The following is a 22,519-nucleotide window of genomic DNA, read 5'->3' as shown; positions in this document are numbered from 1 at the left end:
AATGTTGGGGCCGTATGTAGCCGAATGGCCTAAGACTCTCCCCTTTACATATCGCTCGCATCTCACTTGTGTGTGGACCTGGGTCTCGACTCGAGCAGCTTCAGTATGTGAGAACGCTTTCCAATAGTTTTATTTGGTTTGGCGGTTCTACCCAGGATCATCCGAGGTTATTCATTCACCAAATTTACTTGATGCCATGTGTAGCCTATCATGTGCTGATAAAAGACATTAAACCCAAAATAATACGCTTTGCAATATTTACTCTAACCCAGCTGGTTGCAACCACCAGGACATCATTTCTTATACCTTCACATTTATTTGACTGAGCAATATAACTTAAGAGCATGAATATTTCCAGAACAGGTTCACTTTCTAATGTCTGAAAGCTGCATTTGCTTTGGCTAATTCAAAGGTCACCAGAACACGACACCGAAGCTGTCGCTGTCACATCTTCACGTATGACAAGAGATAGATGATTTTAATTATATTGGGAATGGTGTTGTCTTAGAAACATATTTTCATCTTCGTGGGTTAGAGCAGTTTTATTATATTCGTAACAAATGTTTCTATTATTTTCCATTAATAATGTATTCAATGTTTCTACCCCACAACAGCGGGGTCATCTCAGTAACTATATTAATATGTTAACACTTCACAAGAAAAGCCAAGTTAGTTTCAATCAAGGAATACTTTTTAGGACAGGTTCAATGAAAAGCTGTGTTTGTTGTCACATGTACATATAATGAAGCTTTCTTTGAGACCAAATATAAAATCTAGCAATTAGTTTTTCTCTGGAACACCTGAGTGAATTTCATTCAAAACCTTGCAGGAATGTTTGGTTGGGAATTCGCCATCGAAATTGTTTTCAACATGGTTTCCATTAGAAATGTTTTGATTTCCATTGTAAATATATGGAAACATATTTTGTATTATCTTCTCTAGAATGTATGTGTCACTATTGCTCAAACTTAGAAAGATTGTTTAAATGAATATGCTCACTCAAAATGTTGTCTAGTGATGTTCAACGAGTATGACTATATCAATAAGACTGAAAACCTATTTCAGCCTTCTGCCCCAAAATGTATATTGAGCTAATTTCCCCACGTTTGGTCAGAGTGCCTGATGCAAGTCTTCTAGCATTGATGTTGCTTTCATAACAAAATATATAAAAATCTACATGTATGTACTCATTCATCCCAAACATGTATGAACTAATTGTCACTAGCTTGGTCGAAGTGACAGATGTGACTCCTCAAACACTGATAGGAAAATGACTAATTGCTATTGATCTTCTTCCACAAATTTGAGTAAATGTTCAGATGCTTTTACGGAGTGACTGCTTTGACTCCATTAACACTTGAGACGTTCAAATGATTCAGTAGGGTGTCACTGTTTGCGTATTGTTACGGGTCTATGCTCCTAAAGTAAGTTTGGATTTGGATTTATTTTAACGTAGCTTTAACAATTTTTCACTCATATCGCGACGATGTCTGTAATGTGGCAGTTTATAATGATATCTAGCACTGGGGCATCATGCCGCAGACATGTAGTATGATGTCCCACCCAGCCATATTATCCTGACACCGGGCCGACCAGTCCTAACACTAACCTCTTAATGCTGAGGGCCAAGCGAGGCAGCTGTTAGTACCATTTTTTGTAAGTCTTTGGTATGACTCGGCCGGGGATCGAACCCACGACCTCCCGCATCCGAGGCGGACGCTCTAACCACTAGGCCACCGGAGCGGTGTCCTAAAGTAAGTGACAGAAAGAGGGAAGACAACAAGCTTTGTAAAATTTAACAAATAATGTATTTCCCTAGAAAACAAAGTGAAAAATATGAACAAGTAACTTGCGTAATAAATTGATCAAGAATTAAAGGCACAATATATAGTAATAAAATTTCCTGAGTGAAACCCATTTCCCGAAGGCCCAAAGAGATCTCAAATTGAAGGCGATGGCGCGTCTGTTATAGTCTACGAAGTACTGATGTGTCAACAGTCTCTTATTGAATCACAGAAATATTATCAAAGGTTTGAGTTCAGTATAAATTCCAGTGAATGTCTTTATTCAAGAATTTTATTAGAGCACTTTTGTATTTCCAGAGGAAATAACCACTTGAATTGAATAATATGGAGAAAGTAAAATTACAGTCACAGTATAACACAACTTAAAATGCCAGATATTACAGAACGACTTGTAAAGTCCTGAGTCACAAGCTAATATAGTCTTCTGCTTGACAGCATGTCACATTAGCATTTTCGTAATACCTAATGGAAAATAACCTTCTTGAATGAACTAATGAGCTTCGTTTACTTACAACACAATATCATATAAAGTTCACACGGGAATCTCCAAAACACCTGACCATGATCAACATATATGCCACTTCTTGTTTACCTGAAACATAACTTGGTTTAAAAGCTCATACAAACAGAGCATAATGAAAAATTATTAATTGTTTACATAAAAGAAATTAAAAAAGTAAAGTCAATAAGAAATTAACTCAATTTTGGACAATGTCAAATCCAGTAAACAATGTTACATTACAAATGCATATAATGAAATACAAAATATGTAAAACTAAGTCAAACAATTAAATTAAATATACATAACATTATGAACTGTTGTAAGTTTGTGGCATCGGAGTGTAAAGTTTGTTTAAAATGGACACGCTTGTTGGTCTTCATTGTTTTATAGTACAGGAGGGTTCCTCTGTGCTCTGTCGATGAGCCTAGTTTTGTTAAGAATCGCCTCAGTATAATAGTAACAATGACTATACCTGATGAATATGAGTACTTTTTTCAATCACTTGTTTTAGAAACCTCACTAAGACTGCATTTACAAATTTGTCTTAATACTCTATTACACTAAATTTTATCAGGGTAGTACTGAATGTCCTAAAGAATCTTAAATTGACATTTCATCTATTTTGCGATGAAACCCATATCAGAGCATATTTCCGGAAGATTACATGGCTGCATACCGTAGACATAAAATCTCAGTCTAGTACTTGCTACGGTAACTTCAAACATGATTATAGATACAGGCACATACCGTTGCAAAGAAAAATGTTGCTTAGTTTGCAAACATCTGCCTGATTCAAAATCTTTCTGAAGTTCAACAACAAGAGCTATCTACATGATAAATCAGAAGTGCTGATGTCAAGCCATTAATACAAATATTGCATGTGCCATTCAATATTTTGGAGGAAATCATTGATTTCAGAAAGTGAATGACAATCACAAAACTGCATTCGCAAGAAAATCAACGTGATCGTCGCCAATCCATACAAATAGAACTCACATTTAGTCACGTTCCTTGAGATGTTACCAACTGAGTCAAACCTGAGGTAAACAGACAGAAAACAATGTTACAGAATACAAGTTAAAAACTCATGAGTTTGGATTAAATGAACAAATCTAACCTTCTGGTTGCAATATTATCAACATTCTAGCCAGTCAATAGTGTTTCATCTATCGCAAATTGTGCGCTAATTTTATCCAAATAATTACGTATTTTGATATTGTATTGCCTTTATTATTATTATTATTAGTAGTAGTAGTAGTAGAAGTAGGTATGGTTATTATTATTAGTAGTAGTATTAGTGATAGTAGTATTTGTTGTTGTGGGAGTATTAGCAGCAGTAGTTCTTGTCTAATGTCCTGATACGCTATTATCTTAATATCTTTCCTTCAAAACCTCCTTGGATAATTATACTGGATATAATTTCGTTACCAAATCCTATAGATTACTCGTTACACTATTTTCTTTCCTGTGTTCTTAATCTAGAATTAGGTCAACACATACTGGTTCACTGTGATAAACACAAGAACCGATTGCATTTTTACTCTTGTACAACTTAGTATTGTTATATCTCTTGCTGTAAATTAAATCAAGTGATTATAATACGCAGTAGTCCAGAAATTTTATTTTATGCATTGTGTTAAATGCGTATTTTGCATGTGTTAGTTATGTTTTCCCTAGAAGAAGAGCTCATTTAGCCCGTAAACTATATATATATATATATATATATATATATATATATATATATATATATATACAGAGATAGATAGATAGATAGATAGATAGATAGATAGATAGATAGATAGATATATAAGTAGATAGATAGATAGATAAATAGATATCTCTCTCTCTCTCTCTCTCTCTCTCTCTCTCTCTCTCTCTCTATATATATATATATATATATATATATATATATATATATATATATATATATATATATATATATATATATATATATATAACTGCCATAAGAAATAAGAGTAAATGAAAAAGTGTCAGCAAATACACCGTGTTCGTTCACACCAGCTAATCCTAACCATTTTGTCCTCACACAAACAAACAAACAAGCACCTTTTCCTTCCATGCATAGGACGGAATTTCATCATCTAGTCCTAATATGAACACCTTTTACATTCATAATGACAATTGACCATCTAGTCCTAACGTGAACACCATTAACCGTCTTAGATAGTATATACATTTACCACCTAGTTCACTGAATTTATTCAGAGTAGAAACATAGTTAGCAGCTCGCCAGATAGCACACGTTTCTAGAAAATTGTTCAACTGTGGCTCCTGGCTTAGTACGGCATATACGTTTGAAAATACTATCAAGGCAAAGCAAGCCATTCTTCGATATCCATGCATTATTAATGGCATACGATTCACACCTGTCTTTGATATTCATGTGTTATTCATGGCAAAACATGCAAACCTATATTTTATCACACTTTTTGCCATCATAAATGGTGTAGCAACTTGCATTTCCTTGTTTGGAAGCAGTGCAGCAATGTGATATCTTTTATATAATACGTAGTTGCTAATAATGGTTTTATATTTCGTTGTAGGAGACGAAGAATAACGTGGACCAAATATATTCTCAGGCATCAGATCTGACTGCAACTGAGGATCATGAGTTGACTTTGCCACCAGGAAAGAAATACCATGCATTTTTCAGTTACGCAAGCCCAGACATACAGTGGGTAAAGGATACTGTTAAAAGACTAGAAAACAATCATGGATTTGTTTGTTGCGAGTATGATCGAGACAATACTCCAGGAACATCATTATTGAAATTTGTTGATGATAGCATACGAAATGCCTACAAAACTGTTGTAGTTATGACCAAGGAAGCCTTCAAGAGCGGTTTTGTTCAACATGAAATTCAAATGGCCTTGCTTCAAGGTTTTGATGAAGGTAGAAACTGTGTTGTCCCAATATTACTGCAGGACTGTAATGTACCTGATCACCTTCGTGTCCTGAACTATGTTGATGCCCGGAATCCCAGTCAGAGAGGCATTTGGTGGCCCAAGTTACTATCGGAGCTGCAGACTCAAGGTGAGATAGAAGTTTACTTGTTATGCTCGTTTAAATGTTTGTAACATCAACAAGTTAGCAGCTTTATCCGCAGCTTCATCCATGTGTCTAAAACTGTTTTACTAGAGTCAAATTTAAATTGTTTTAAAGTATTTCATTTGAATTCATTCAGTGACTAACACTTGAATGTCCTCTTGGCAGTAAAAGATAATTTTGATCATTCATATTCAGGAAAGAAAGTTGATATAATTGTCAGTTAATCAGCTGGCGTTATATAATGATAGGTGTATATGGCAAATGAATAGTATCACTCATGAACTCACTTGGTGACCACGTGATGTATTGCTCAAATAACTCTGGAAGTTGTTTTGCACAATTTGTAATTCTTCAATACAAAACATTTTTACATTGATTTAGCGCATTTTATTTGAGAAAATGTTCTTGTATAAGATATAATTATTTCAAAATGATCCAAGTTTGCCATTTCATTTAAGCGTTATGTAATATTATAAACTTGCATTAATTCATTATTAGTGTCAAAGCTGACATGAAGAGCATCAATCGTTAATTATTAGTGTCAAACCTGACATGATGAGCATCATTTATTAATTATTAGTGTCAAAGCTGACATGATGAGTATCAACTATTAATTATTAGTGTCAAAGCTGACATGATGAGCATCAATTATTAATTATTAGTTTCAAAGCTGACATGAAGAGCCTTGTACAACTTCTTCATACCTTAATATTACGGTCACATTTTAAAATTTTGCCCACCAACATTTTGACATTTTAGTTTTGTTCAAATAATGTTAATCTTTCTCAGTCTTAGCTGCTTTACAATTACGAACTGTTACGAACTCGATATACGCATTCTCGACCAGTTTTATATAAATCTATATGGATGATATATTTTTCAATTCTTGTAGAAATTTGTGTGGATGATCCTTTTTCAGCTTTTATAGAAATCTGTGCGACTGAAACAATTTCAACTTTTATAGAAATCTGTGTAGATGATAAAATGTTCAGCTTTTATAGCAATCTGTGTGGATGTTACATTTTTTAACTTTTACAGAAATCTGTGTGGATGATATCTTTCTCAACTTCTGTAGAAATCTGTGTAGATGACACATTTTAAAACTTTTGTAGAAATCTGTGTGGATGATACATTCTTAAACTGTTTTATAAATCTGTGGATGATAAAATTTTCAAGTTTTATAGAAATCTGTGTGGATGATGCATTTTTCAACTTGTATAGAAATCTGTGTGGGTGATATATTTTTGAATTTTTACACAAATCTGTGGATGATAAAATTTTCAACTTATACATAAATGTTGGTGGATAATAAAATTTTCAATTTTTTATAGAAATCTGTGTCGATTATATATTTTTCAACTCTTATAGAAATCTGTGTGGATTATAAAATTTTTAGCTTTTATAGCAATCTGTGTGGATGTTACATTTTTCAACTTTATAGAAATCTGTGTGGATGATACATTTTTCAACTTTTATAGAAATCTGTGTGGATGATAAAATTTTCAACTTTTATAGAAATATGTGTGAATGATACAATTTTCAACGGGTACAGAAATCTGTGTGCATGATATATATATATATATATATATCTTTTAGGGACACTTAGTGGTACAGGCGCTGATGGTGTCATCGAAGATAAATATGTAAGTACACATTCAATTTGTTTGAAAGAAGACTTATACAAATAATACCTTCTTATTACGAGCTGTGTGAGATCTCAGTCACATACCTTGTTAGGACAAGTGAGTTTAGATCCCGTTTACATCCCTTAATATGAGAGGCGAGCTAGATTCCAGTCACATGACCAGTTAGCTTATATCCAATTATTGACCCTTGGGATGGGAAATTAAGTTAGAATCCAGTCATATCTCATGTATGACAAGTAAACTTAGTTCACATTTTTATTTTTATTTGTTTTTTATATAACAAAAATCAGTTTGAGAAAATGATGCAATCCTTACGTACATAGCAGTCTGTTTGAGAAAATGATGCAGTCCTTGTGTACATAGCAGTCATTTTTTAACCCAAGACAGACAATATTCATTCAGATGGTCCCGTTGAGATTTGACATTTTGAACTTCATTTCGGGAAGCGATCTGAACAAATGTTATGATTGCTGTGTGATACAGATAATATACAACGGTTTGTTATTTCCTTTATTTAAAAGTTCACACTCAAAGATATGAAACTTTGGTTGTCGTTGTTGTACAATATTCATTCAGATGGTCCCGTTGAGATCTGACATTTTGAACTTCATTTCAGGAAGCGATCAGAACAAATGTTATGATTGCTGTGTGATACAGATAATATACAACGGTTTGTTATTTCCTTTATTTAAAAGTTCACACTCAACGATATGAAATTTTGGTTGTAGTTGTTGTACACCGTACATTTTAAAAGTGAGGAAATTTATCAAGATAACAGCACAACAATAAAATAACTTGCAGCTGAAGTTAATGGTAATTATGTGATGGCCTTAAAACCGTAATGCAAAGGAGTAATGCTAAATGTGATTAGTTTATAATATGTTATGGTTTCTTAAAACCATTCTTAGCCAAATATGTGTTTCCTCTCAATGAAGCACGATGGGTGGATATTTTAATGTCCAGAGGTAATTTTTGAGATAATAGTAAATACACACTTATGTTTCTATATATATATATGGTAGTATTGTATTAGTAAATTAGTATTTTGTACTTAAACATATATGTGTGTGTAAACATGTGTATCATTTATGAAAGTTGTATTGTTTACATCTATATAACTATAAGACGACTATTGACTGAACTTGTGAACGATAAATTTAAGAAATGATTGGTCAGTCTATACAAAATATCAGTATAGTCATGTTAAATGTAATTTGATAACTAGCAAATAAAAGTTGATCCCTCTACTACTACTACAACTACTGCTACTAATAATGCTAATAATATTGTGATAGATAATATATAAATAAAATTGATAATACTGTTAATCAGGTAGCTGAAGACATGTTTATTATACAGAGAAACGGATATATTGTAACTAGCTATTACTTATATACTGCAATGTTTGTCTAATAAGCCAATACCATCTTGGTCCAACAGTACACGTTTCATAATACCTCTTGACGTCGGAATCTAATAAACCAATATCATTTTGGTCCAATATTACACGTCCCATAATATTTCTTGACATCGGGAAAGACATCATTATGCCACTGAAGGCTTAGAATATTCATAGTTCAAGGTTTCTAAATATATCTCAGAGTCCAAAGCATCCAAGTATGATTTAGGCTTATTTGGAGTTATTACATCTATGTAACTCTCACAGTCAGTTAAACTCCATGTCAACAACTATACTTAAAGTTTGAACGTGAAACATTTAGAGATCAAGTGCATGTGAATACATTTAATAGTCGATTAGACTCCAAGATTCCCTTCAAAGCCGTTTGCAGTGTAAAGCATTCTATACTCACTCAGAGTCCAGGACATGTGAATACACGTAATAGTCGATTATACTCCAAGATTCACTTCAAAGCCGTTTACAGTGTAAGGCATTCTATACTCATTCAGAGTCCAGGGCATGTGAATACACTTAAGAGTCAGTCAGACTCCAAGATTCACTTCAAAACCGTTTAGAGTGTAAGATATACTATACTCATTTATTGTCCTGGACATATAACTATTCATTTAGAGTCAAACCATCCAAATACACTTCAACGTCATGGGAGTATGGCTGGTATTGTCATGACTGTACTATCATGGGATTATGAATAGTATTTTTATGATACTCTAGTGACAGGTTATTGTGAATGATATTGTCATTACACTGTGAGGGTAGTGTGAATAGTATTTTCATAATACTGTACTGACAGGGTAGAATGTATGCAATGTCATGATACTGTACTGACAGGGTAGTAAGAATAGTAATATCATGATACTGTACTGACAGGATAGTATGGATGACATTGTCATCACATTATACTGACGGAGTAGTATGAATGGTATTTTCATTATACTGTACTGACAGGGTAAAATGATTGTCATTATCACGAGACTGTACTGACAGGGTAGTATGAGTATTATTATCATGATACTGTACTGACAGGATAGTATGAATGACATGTAATCACATTATACTGACATGGTAGTATGTCTGGTATTTTCATAATGCTGTACTGACGAGGTAGAATGAATGCAATATAATGGTACTTCACAGACAGGGTAGAATGAATGGCAATGTCATAATACTGTACTGATAGGGTATTATGAATGGCATTGTCATAACATTGTACTGGCAGGGTAGAATCAATGGTAGTGATGATACCGTGTTTACAGGTTAGTGTGAATGACCTTGTCATCATATTGTAGTATTGACATGTTAGTATGAATTACATTGTAGAAACACTGCATTGACAGGGGTGTATATATGACACTGTCATGATACTATATAGACAAGGGAGAATGAATGGTAATATCATGATACTGTACTGACATGGTGGTATTAATTCCATTGTCATGAACTTTACTGACAAGGTAGAATGAATCGTAATGTGATGATCCTGCACTGGCAGGGTAGTGTAAATGACATTGTCTTCACACTTTACTGATGGGGTAGTATGACTGGTATTATCATAATGATATACTGACAGGGTAGAATGAATGAAATGTCATGATGCTGAACTGACATGGTATAATGAATGGTAATGTCATAATAATGTACTGAATTTGCAGTATGAATGGCATTATCATAACACTGTACTGACATGGTAGATTGAATGGTAGTCATGATACTATGCTGATAGGTTAGCGTGAATGACCTTGTCATGATACTGTACTATTGACAGGGTAGTATGAATGATATTATCATGCTACAGTACTGACAGAGTAGTATGAACGGCATTGTCATATCACTGCACTTACAGGTTAGTATGAATGACATTGGCATTATACTGTACTGACAGGGGAGTATGAATGACACTGTCGTGATACCGTACTGACAGGGTAGTTTGAATATCATTGTCATAACACTGTACTGACAGGGTGTTATGAATGACATTGTCATGATACTCTAATAACAGGGGAGCATGAATGGCCCTGTCATGATACTGTACTGACAGGGTAGTATGAATGACATTGTTACAACATTGGACTGACAGGGTATTATGAATGACATTATCATCCTACTGTACTGATAGAGTATTATTAATGACATGTCATGGCACTTTACTAACCAAAGATTACACTTTGTATTGTCAAGATAGTATATACCGACATGGGATTATGAGTTAATCACAACAGGTGCATTAGGTATTACCATGATAATTTACTGATAGTTGATTATGAATGACAGTATTTTGGGTACACTGAGGATAAGATGGAAACTTGTTGATAAGTGGAAATTAAAGAAATTAAGCAAATTTATTTTCTTAAATGTTATTAAGGATGAAGTATTAATTCCCATACAATAATATTTTTTGAATGTTATATATGGTCTTTATAGTTATCTTTAAAACGTTGACATATCTCAAGGCAGTAATAAAAGGCTTATTTGCTTGAAATGGACTGAAACGCTTGGTAATTTTGAATAAAGATTGTAATTATGCTTTATGAGTATGGACTAAAGCTAGTTTAATATAGATTGGTCTTTAACGATTGCCAAATAAATATTTTAATGTTATGTTCTGATTTGCAAATTAACCTTGAAATTATGTCTAAGATTAGTTTCCATTTTATTTGTCCTATGCAAACAGATCTGTCGAAGACTAATACAGAATAATCAATGGATTAAAAAATCAAGAGGGATTTATAGTATAGTATATTTATATAATCATGATTAGTTAAAGTATTCCCCATTTTGTCTGCTTCACTAAGTTATGCAGAGTTTTAACAAGTATATGGATGTATTTTTCTTACAGATTGAGGTGAAAACAAAACACAATCAGCTGTGTGTTAAATTAGATGAACTTTCAACAAAAGACGCATTGAGGAGAATGAAACGAATGGCAAGGACATATCTTGACCGAATAACTCTGGAAAAAGTGGAAAGTATGGATGACTTGTTGTCTGCTCTTGAAGATACAGGGAAAATCGGTGTAGGAAACTATGATATCTTAATAAAAATAATGACGGGCGCTAGTGTTGGAATAGGGATTGATGAAATTCACAAGACGGCCAAGGAAATCAAAGATATCATGGAAAGCAGCATTCATAGTCAAGAGTAGAGTGAACTACCCACTATGAATGTTCATACTTGAATCCAGGACAGAATCCATCCTATTCAGGAATATGGTGAAATGCCCAATCTGAAAATGCACGCTTGAAACCAGGACAGCATCAATTATAGTCAAGAGTGGAGTGAAATGCCCGGTCGGTATACTCGTACTTGAAACCAGGACAGCGTCCATCCTGCTCAAGAGTGGAGTGAAATGCCCAGTCTGTATACTTGTACTTGAAACCAGTACAGCATCCATCCTACTCAAGAGTGGAGTGAGAATCCCAATTTGTACTTGTAAGTAGGACAGCATACATTCTAGTCAAGAGTGGAATGAGTATCCCAAGTCAAGGGTAAAGTGAAATGTCCAATTGTTCACAATTGAAACCAGTACAGCATCCTTCTTAGTCGATAGTGGAGTGAAATTCCCAACCTGAGTGCTTATATTTGAAACCAGAAGAGTATCCATTCTAGTCCATTCTAGTATTGTATTTTCTGGTATGAGTGCACCCAAATGCAATGGCCATACTTTTCACTAAAATATCAAGGTTTGTATTCCTTAATTTCAACAGTATAGTTCTTGATCTGGTGTCAACATGCTGTAGTGGCAGAACAAGGTATATGTTGTTCCCTTACTGCAATGTTTGCTGTCACGTACAGCTATAGAAAATCAAAGCCTATGAGGACAGACTTAGTTCAGCTGTCACATGTTGCACTGGAAGATTTATGTTGTTCAATTAGCACAGCATAGACCTAGGTCTAGTGTTACATGTTTCGCATGCACATTGAGTCCTATTCTCTTCACTTTGCAAAGTATAATCCTAAACCAGTATACAGTCGTGTGTTAAACTGGTTGATTGAGGTGCATTCCTTTCAGTTAGCACGCTATATAGGTAGATCTTCTGTTTTATGTTGCTAAGGCTGATTGTGGTCTAATTTGTTCACTTTGCACAATGTTCAACCGGCTCTACTTTCATATGTTGCACTTGCTGATTGATGTTTTTGATGTTTGCTTAGTGTAGCACAGAGATATATCTGGTTTCACATTTTGCACTGGGACATCAACATGTATTTAGTTCACTTATGCAGTACAGACCTAGGTCTGACATCACAGTTTACAACGGGAAATCAATATTTGTAATGCTGCATTATTGCAGTATAGACCCATCTCTGACCTCACACTTTACACTGGGGTATCAAGGTATATGCTTTAAATTACTCCAGTATTTGACCTGGATCTAACGTCATGTTTTGTGAGTTCCAATTGTATGAAGTTTTCTTAAAATCATTCATATGACAATGTAGTCTCTAGTGCCACAATTTAGCACATGGTATGACATCTGATCTGAGTACATTATATTCGTAGTTAGTTGAACATTGAAAGTAAGTAAATATGATATGTTCATGCTTGGTTCTGATAGAGCTTGCACCTATATTGGGCTGTTGTCATTTTGCATCTATGCAACTTATCCTAGAACACTACATAATTATCACATTCATACACGTTATTCAGCAGTAAAGACTGACTCAATGCATACATGTTATACAACTGTATAGAAGGATCCCATGCATACATGTCATACAACAGTAAATAATGACCTAATGCATGCATGTTATACAACATTAACAGATTCCCCAGGCATACATGTTACACTGCAGTAAAGACTGACTCAATATCATACATGTTATGCTACAGTAAAGACTGACTCAATACCATACATGTTATACTGCAGCAAAGACTGACTCAATATCATACATGTTATACTGCAGTAAAGACTGACTCAATATCATACATGTTATACTGCAGTAAAGACTGACTCAATATCATACATGATATACACATTTTTTCATGATAAGACCAGATGATTAGCCTAAATATCATTGTCAAATTAAAATAAGTCAGCTTAATATTCAATATATCTGGGGAATATTTGGCTTATATATGGTGGATCTTCCACAGAGTTCACTTGATTTCAGTGATACTAACAATTTACCGTTACGTTTACAAAGCTTATATATATTAGCGCTTTCAAATAGTTGACTCGTATCGGTACCATTGACAAATGAAAATAGATTACTGTAGCTATTTTAGCCCCCAGAATATGTAATGCTCTAAATAGATATACAATGTATGTTTAATATCAGTAATAATATAGATGTTGTTATTGCACAGCTAGCATGTGGAAAATGCCCCAACTATACGACACAAATTCATCCTCCAATTAGGCTGAAGCAGAACATACCAGTAATCTGGAACACCACTGGAATACATCACACATGTTGCCCATTTCGCACTTCACCCATGAAGATCATACGTATGTATTATCTTTTTTGTTTGTGTTCTTGAAAATCTGCTGCTGGTAGTGTATTAAACAATGAATGTATGTATCTCTTTTGTGCATATTGTTCATAAACTTTTATTGTATGCCCCTTTTTATGTTAATTTAAACTCCCTTGAGTGATGATATCATATGTCTCGTAAATGTTGTTTACACCATACCATTGTTATCTTATTGTTTTTAATCCCTGTGTCCAAATCATAGTGATTTGGTTCTTCATTTATCTCTCTAGGGTATTTTGTTAAATTAACAGATCTTTCATCACTCTATGGAGGCACGTTCGTTCATATTATTGTTCAATATGAATGAGTGTAACTCGAATCATCTGTATTATGAATAGTGCTATATTTATACTTGATAAAACAGGTAGCACAACGCCCTAATATTGCATGTTGTCTGACTGCCCAAAGTCAGCTCAACACCGCCATTTCATAATTACCCATCAGAAGTCAAGCCATTTTAGATCACTAAGTACCTTAATTAACACAAAATTCAATCCTCCGTTAGGGTTCATCAGACTACATCTGTATCCTATTTTGGCTATGATGACCATACTAGGTCTTCTGGCAAACTTGTAAAAGTCAGATCTCACTCCATCTCATGATTGTATCTCTGAAGGAATAAATTTACCAATGTCAGCTTGTTTTTTATCTCTCTCTCTCTCTCACACACTCTCATTCTCTCTCTCTCTCTCTCTCTCTCTTTCTCTCTCTCTCTCTCTCTCTCTCTCTCTCTCTCTCTCTCTCTCTCTCTCTCTCTCTCTCTACTGGGACCTTCAGCTCCACAGCAGAATTGGTTCCCCTAGGAAGTCTGCACTAGCAACCTACCAGTTTCTCGTGTTGACTGTATAAATCACACAGCGGCCCATCCAACACTCCGGATACTTGGTCGGTATTTCCATCAACATCTGATTTGGTAGATACATTGGAACTCCCCTTTCCTTAACGCCAACCCCTCCCGTTCACATGTGCATCACATTCAGACACACGCCTGTGTCTTCGTGGGTTTGATTCTGTCTCAGCTAATTCGGCTTTGTGAGAAAGGTTGCTTTTAATTTCATTGGTTCACTGGTTCTTACATGAGCTTTCCTAGTTTGTCTTCAACCGTTTATACATGCAGACATGTATAGCGTATCATACGCTACAAATGCATTAAACCCTAAACAAAAACAATTATATTCAGGATCGGACACTCAACTAGAACTGGAAGAACCGATTACACAGGGTTCATGACCTCCCCACATCAACAATTTAAAAATGAGGTCAGCGTTCTTAGCCCTTCAGTGGTGCATGCATGGTCTCCTCTGACAGCAATGAGACGATGGGGAACATGTACAACTTTTCTATGTAGAGAGGTTTGCACCTACTTTGTTGAGCAACTGCAGAAGGAATTACCCTCCAAGTTCACTACATTTCCAGATAAAATATTAATATTTCCTCATATAGTCTTCCAATGAAAGAGCTGATAGTCATCACACAATGGTAGATCCACAATTTATATCAATTACCCTGTTCTGATTTTGGAAGAAAACCAAATGCCCTTTTATGTTTCCCTAGTCGTGGACAAAATGGTCTGGACAATGCGTGATTTCAGCATGAATTGGAAGCCCATTGCCTTAAACCTTCCCATCGTTCAGGATGATCCCACAAGCTCTACAGAAAGTCAGATACTCCACAGTTCAGCTCAATGGTATCACTTCTCTGCGACCATAGCGATCATGGCTTATTGATTTTCTTAACCTGCTCGTGGAATATCTTAGGACCTTACCTCAAAGGAAAGACCACCTGTTGCAAGACAGGGGTTCTCTCGGACACAACAACTCACATATTCTGAACCTTCATGTTAGGCCCATCTAAAACGAACTCTCTACAAAGACATATTTTTCACGAGTTGTGTCATTTGTATCATTCTAACCAGACAGGATAAATGTCTAAGGTATTTTATGGCAACTGGAGAATCCGGTGTGATTAGCGAAGAGAAATCTTATCAATCCTAGCTCTCCATCTATGAGCTTTATGGCTGATTTTCTTCTGTCTCTTCTTTTTGAAAGAAATAACCCTTAGTTTCTACTGTTAAAAACGTTTGAGCTGCTTTATCCAGCAATCCCATTTTCAAATGAGCCAGCCATTGGGACATTTAGCAGATCAGATCAGGGATTAAGAATCTGAGCAGCAAATACCAGTATCTCGCTCTCTAATGATAAAATGGAATCTTTCTTTTAGATTGTGGTCTCTTAATAAACTTTCTTTGAAGTTAAGGTGAAGCTTCCTTTGAGAATTTTAACCCTCAAGAAGTTTGTAATTTTTTGTCGCATTAATGTTGGCACGACAAAAGAAGATGGCTTAATGCCTTATCAATATAGGCTGTATCAGGTCCTTTGGGAATTATAAGTCGGTTTATCATTTGCCTACAGGATTTTATAGAAAAAAGAACAATTGCTACCAGTTGCTCCAACCCTGAATGTCCCTGCAATAAAGATATACTTTTGTTTCTTGTTAGTGCTTTTTAGTTTTATTTAGCTGTCACTAAAGTGAGAACAACTGGTAGGAATTACTTTATCCTACCTATTTAAGGTTTTGCTGTTATTTCAGCTTAATTATTTCTCCTTTCTAGATGCATTGCATTTTCTGTCAAGGGTTTGCAAGTCCCTTGATGATGAGGACCATTCTTTCATGACAATTAAAGGCCATGACCTTTCAACTACTGCTGTCTCAATGACCTCTCCCATTCATTTGTCTTTTTAAAATCTGATGAAAGCCACATGTTTGTCACTTTTGCCCAACAATTTACCTTTGTTTGTTCGCTAACCAGAGATAATCTCTTTACCTTGGGACTAATCTTTTGTTGCTCAGAAAATGATCGCTGTGGTTTCCATAATGCTATAGTCTGTTACTCAACAATAAGAACCACAACGGTGGCCTAGTGGTTACAGCATCCACCTTGGATGTGGGAGGTTGCGGCTTTGAACCTATGCCAAGTCATTCCAAAGACTTATAAAAATGGTACTAGCAGCTAACTCACTCGGCACTAAGAATTAAGAGGTTAGTACTAGGACTGGTTGCCAGGTGTCAGGATATTTTGAATGGATGAGACAGTATGCTACATTGTGCAATAGGATGACCCAGAGCTAGACATCAATATAAACAGTCATAAAGCAGACATCATACCTATATGACTGAAAAGCTTTTAAAAGCTACATTATCAATCAAAATGACACACTGCCACAAGGTGAGTATTTGTTGTGTTTGTTTGTGCTCACCATTTGCATGATCATCAGCCTCCCAACAGACTGACTACCTATGCTCTGCAGTAGCAACATGTATAGTATTGCTGATACTTGGCTAGAGTTTGGATAGTGAGACTAGCATTGATGGTAAATCTTTACGAATTTGCCGACTTCCATCATCTCATCCTGTACTGATATCCCACTGAGATAGGCTTCTACCTAGGAAAAAGAATGAAGGGCACAGTCCGCATGAGCAGCTTGTGCAAGGTGTCTAATTGGTGATCTAGTGTACTGGAATCCTGTTTCACCCTAGTGGCAGGACACATTATCATCACAGTTGTATATTTGGCATAGTACCAGCTATGCAATAGCAACAGGTAAGTAATATATTATTGAAGCTAGTTTTAACCACATAATAAGAAAATAAAGTGCATGCTGATATACATCAGGTAATAGCCAAAATATATTTTCTATGCATAATATATATATATATATATATATATATATATATATATATATATATATATATATATATATATATATATATATATATATATATATATATATATATATATATATATATATATATGTATATATATATATATATATATATATATATATATATATATATATATATATATATATATATATGTGTGTGTGTGTGTGTGTATATATATACATACATACATATAAGCCCCCAAAGCCGAGTGAACATCTACATAGCATTAAATTAAAAGATTTGGCCACCAAACAGAAGTATCGACCCAATCACCTAAATAGATATACAGGTCATAATTTATTTTAGACCCAAAAGCCTTCGTAAAGGTCTTAGTAGATTTTTATTTAGAAACCCAACAACCTAGGATAACATATTGTATCACCTGGAGACCATTAAATGACGCAAGTGGCTGTAAAAGCTAGGACTAGTCCCTATACGCCGCGTGTGACATAAATGGCTGTAAAATATATGACTAGTGCCCAGACGCCACGTGTGACTCAAATGGCTGTAAAAGTTAGGAGTAGTCCACAGATGCTACGTGTGACGTAAATGGCTGTAAAAGCTAGGACTAGTCCCCATACGCCGCGTTTGACATAAATGGCTGTAAAAGATATCAATAGTGCCCAGACGTCACATGTGACGTAAACGACTGTAAAAGTTAGGACTAGTCCCCAGACACTACGTGTGACGTAAATGGCTGTAAACGCTAGGACTAGTTCCCAGAGGTCACGTGTGACATATATGGCTGTAAAAGCTAAGACTAGTCTCCAGATGCTACGTGTGATATAAATGGAAATAAAACCTAGGACTAGTCACAGACGTCACGTGTGGCGTAAATGGCTTTGAAAACTGTGATAAGCACCAGATGTGAGTTTTGAGCAGAAGATTACAGTTGACTGATGTGAAAATGTATTAGACAAGAACTGAATTATACGGCAGCCAGGAGAGTGTGTTATATCATATTTTGGTAGACAAGACAAATCATTGTTATAGCCATGACAGAATATTTTCCAGAATCTGTGTTATAGCATCTTTCTCAGACTTTGTACATATATATGTAATATGCATATGCATACGATATGTACATGTATGATGTATTCATATATGTGTAATATGTACATGTATGTCCAGTGTACTTGCATTTAATATGTACTTGTTTCCAGCATATATATGTATTGAATATGTAATGTTTGTCTTGTCTATATATTATATAAATGTACCCATTGTGTATATAACATGTACATATATACATTTGAGTGTAATTTTTTTATGTATTTTATAATGGCCATTTTAGGGTAATTATTATATCATTTTCTAATAGCCAAACTCGTTATAAGTTTGCCCATTTTTCTCATCAGATTGAGGCTAGCATGCAGAGACAAGGGATGACAGATAAGCATCATATTTATATGGAGAAGGCAGAAAAACAGTTATGTGATTATATCTTTATCGTCAGATTGAAACAGTACTATGCAGAGGCAAGGGATGATTGATGAACATCACCTTAAAGAGGAGAAGATGGAGACAAGACGGTAATTCAATTTTTCTAAACACAATGAAGGAAATATGCATAGTACGAGGATGACAGATGATCATCATCTTTATGAGAATAATAGGATAATAAAAGTCCATACTTCTGCTAGAATCTTGTACACAGATGTCCATCATTATTCTTCTCCAGATCATTACACTGATAAGTGACGGTAATGATGTTCCTCTTCTACAGGTAGCATCAATATCACAGGAACATCAGGCCTAAATTGGGAAAATTCATTCTGTATATCGCGATGACCAGTTGCAAATTAGACTGGCCAAACCTTACATTACAATGGTTCAGCCTTTATACATAGCTGATTTTGCGATGGGATTCAAATCTCAAAGCACATTTAAGGCGGCAGTACATAGTGTCTTTGACGGCATAGCTGTTTTAGGTAGAAAGTAAACTCACTCTGGATAAATCCATATGTTACTGTAGACAAAGTGTTGTTTTCACTTTAGGTGAAAAGTTAACTCATCTGGAGGAATCCTAATATTACTGTAGACAGAGTGTTGTTTACACTTTAGGTGAAAAGTTAACTCATCTGGATAAATCCTAATGTTACTGTAGACAGAGTGTTGTTTACAATTTATGTGGTAAGTTAACACATCCTGGGGAAATCCTGTAATACTGGATGACAGGCAATTGGAAGTAAACACATCTTTAGAAATCCTGATAGTGCTGTGGATGACAGAGATAATCTTGGCACTGGTTATGTTTTAAGGACTTTAGATGGACTTGTATCTGCTATCTATTTGTTTGGATCATGAACTTGTACAAATCAATCGCAAACCGAATATACTTCATGCACTAAATATGCATACACCTGGATCATACGCATAGTGTCATAGAGCAAAGAAGTCGTGAAATATGAACATCGTTTTAGAAATATGTATAAACTGAATTTATCTTCTGTGTTGAAAGGCTCAAAAATCCATCGTGTAGTAGCTGGTAAAGGAAACAAATCTGGTGGGGAAGGCTTTTAAAGTGACCCAAAACTGGTATTTTATTCACAAATATAGTACATCATGAAGAAGACTGAAAAAGGATCCAAAACCCATCTTATGTTAGATAGCAATGGAAGTTAAACCACGGGCCCCTTGCAATGATCTAAAATTCATATTATATTTACTAGTAAAGTAAATAAGAATGGGGCTAATGAAACGATGGAAAACTCACTTCGTGTTCACTAGACTTTAGAGCTGTTGATGAGTTTTGCTACAAAATGTAAATGTACACATCATAATATTGTTTTTATGTGATTATATGGTTGTACTAATATTGTTATATGAGTTACCGTAGACGATACTGTAAAGGATGAACTGATGACAATGTGACAATGACAGCCGGTATAACGTCTCAGTGGATGATGATGATAATGATGACATAATGCCATGTTAACAATGTCAACATGTATAAAGGTCCAGTAGATTGTTCTACTTCGGGAAATATACTATTTAACCGCAGATGACACCTTCACTTACACAGCACATATATCTGCTATACTTCTACCAAACAAAATGTACATGTATCTTGCATTTGCGATAAGGATGACGTCATCTAAGTTCATGGGAACAAGGTTAACATGCAATGTCACCATGACTGAAAGAAATAAGTTTCTTCTGTCTCTACACTATAACATATATTCTAAATCACAGACCAGGACAAACATTTGTGAATATTTTGCACATGATGTAAAGGAAGAAGCATATCGGGTCTTCAAAGTTAAAATACTACGGTGACTGTGACTTGAAGTTGGTTTCTGCACAGTAACGTTATCTGAACATCACATTACTCAAACAATCTGTGTAAGTATATTGCATTGTGTTGAATAAGAAACTTATTGATTTTCAGGTAAACGGTCAGGTTCACTGCAAATATAGTTTTGAGAAAAGACATGAACTGACCCAGATCAAACTGTATAAATAGCATGCATTTCGGTTGAGCTGGCAAGTTGTATAGTCAATGGGTCCGTTCTGCATCCAAAATCTGTGGATGACGTTCGTGTCATGTAAGTAGGAACTTATTGATTTTGGTGTCAAATGGTCAGTGGTTAGTGTTAATATGTCGCCTTCATAACTTCAACTATAGAGTACATTCATTGACCAATGTTCCTGGATGATATGCACTTAATATATGGAAGAGTCATATTTACTTGAGGTCAAACAATCAAAGAGAATGGTCATATGTAGCATAGAAAAGGGGACTTTACAGCATAATTTTGTGAATGTGTGAACGACTTCCACTTGGATATCAGAAGAACCCAATGGTCCTGAACCTGGGGATCAGGAGTCATTGCCATAACATGTCTAATAAGAACATAATGGTTTCCCCACACTTTAGTTGATATTGCATACCTTGACATGAATTGTGGTCATTTAGGCCCACTGATCAATAACCACCCCAGTCAGCAAGTTCCTATAAAGTTCCAAGATAGGGACTGATACAAACGGGTTATATATTTAATATGCTGTTCATAACATGTTTCCCTATATCAATCATTTATGTTAAAAAGTTAAATAATGTACGTTCTCAAAACGTCACACATTTTATGTTGTGTTGCACCTATTTATTTGACTCCTGTAAATTTTATGTTTCATAAAATGATAATATTAGATGATTACTCTAAGCTTTGTGCACATATTGTCAAATTTGTAATTTTTATTCCTGAAGTCGAGACTATATTTGACAAAAATATGACGTAGGATGGTGTACCTATGTGAATAAGGGGAATGAGATCATATATTATATTGCGTGAAACACTTTAATAACAACTTTGTTTTTGTGTATTTGAATTGAATAAGAATAAAATATATGGTTATATCAATATGAAATATCAATATGAAATAACAATTTTGAAAATGCCATGATTAATACATTGCCTGCTAAAATTTTATTTCATACTGTATATACATGAATTCTGATATAAACATACTTTATTTTGCATTTAATATAATAATGAATACTTGCCATATGTTAAAGCAAATATTATATATTGCACATATATGAATCTGAATAAACAATAAATTCAAATGAGTCACCGATTTTACATATTTGTGTTGCTCATTTTGTTTATTTTATTGCCTATGCATTATTACTTAATTTTGAATTGCATTGAGTATGTGCGTTTCATTAGAATGTAAAGGGTCACTTTGATTTTTAGTTAATCCGTTTTCCCGTTTGACAGACAGTCGTGGATCGAATTGAAATTATTCGATTGATTGTCTTCCAGTGATGGATATAATCTCCAGTGATTATTTTTAATTGTTAAGTTCCACAATTAAAGTTTAGCCTATTTGCAGGCAATTGTCCACTATAGTTTGCACTAAAACACACCCAGGTAATAA

General features: G+C 34.7%; 1 protein-coding gene across 1 annotated transcript in view; it reads left to right on the top strand.

The window, feature by feature from the left end:
• The window catches only part of LOC149772535 (uncharacterized), a 132,801-nt gene extending 110,578 nt beyond the window's left edge, over window positions 1-22,223 (top strand). Inside the window, exons 19-22 of the mRNA XM_089947643.1 lie at window positions 4,872-5,361; window positions 6,973-7,019; window positions 11,276-11,868; window positions 18,994-22,223. Of these exons, the coding sequence (XP_089803769.1) occupies window positions 4,872-5,361; window positions 6,973-7,019; window positions 11,276-11,581 (843 nt within the window). The 3' untranslated portion in view covers window positions 11,582-11,868; window positions 18,994-22,223. The remainder of the gene's footprint in view (window positions 1-4,871; window positions 5,362-6,972; window positions 7,020-11,275; window positions 11,869-18,993) is intronic.
• The last annotated feature ends 296 nt before the right edge of the window (window positions 22,224-22,519 follow it).

The sequence above is a fragment of the Sinohyriopsis cumingii genome, unplaced genomic scaffold (genome assembly GCF_028554795.1).
Source record: "Sinohyriopsis cumingii isolate HCF-2022 unplaced genomic scaffold, ASM2855479v2 utg001397l, whole genome shotgun sequence".
Classification (NCBI taxonomy): Eukaryota; Metazoa; Mollusca; class Bivalvia; order Unionida; family Unionidae; genus Sinohyriopsis; species Sinohyriopsis cumingii.
Note: the sequence above shows the minus strand (reverse complement) of the source record. Positions and strands in the feature narration are given on the sequence as shown.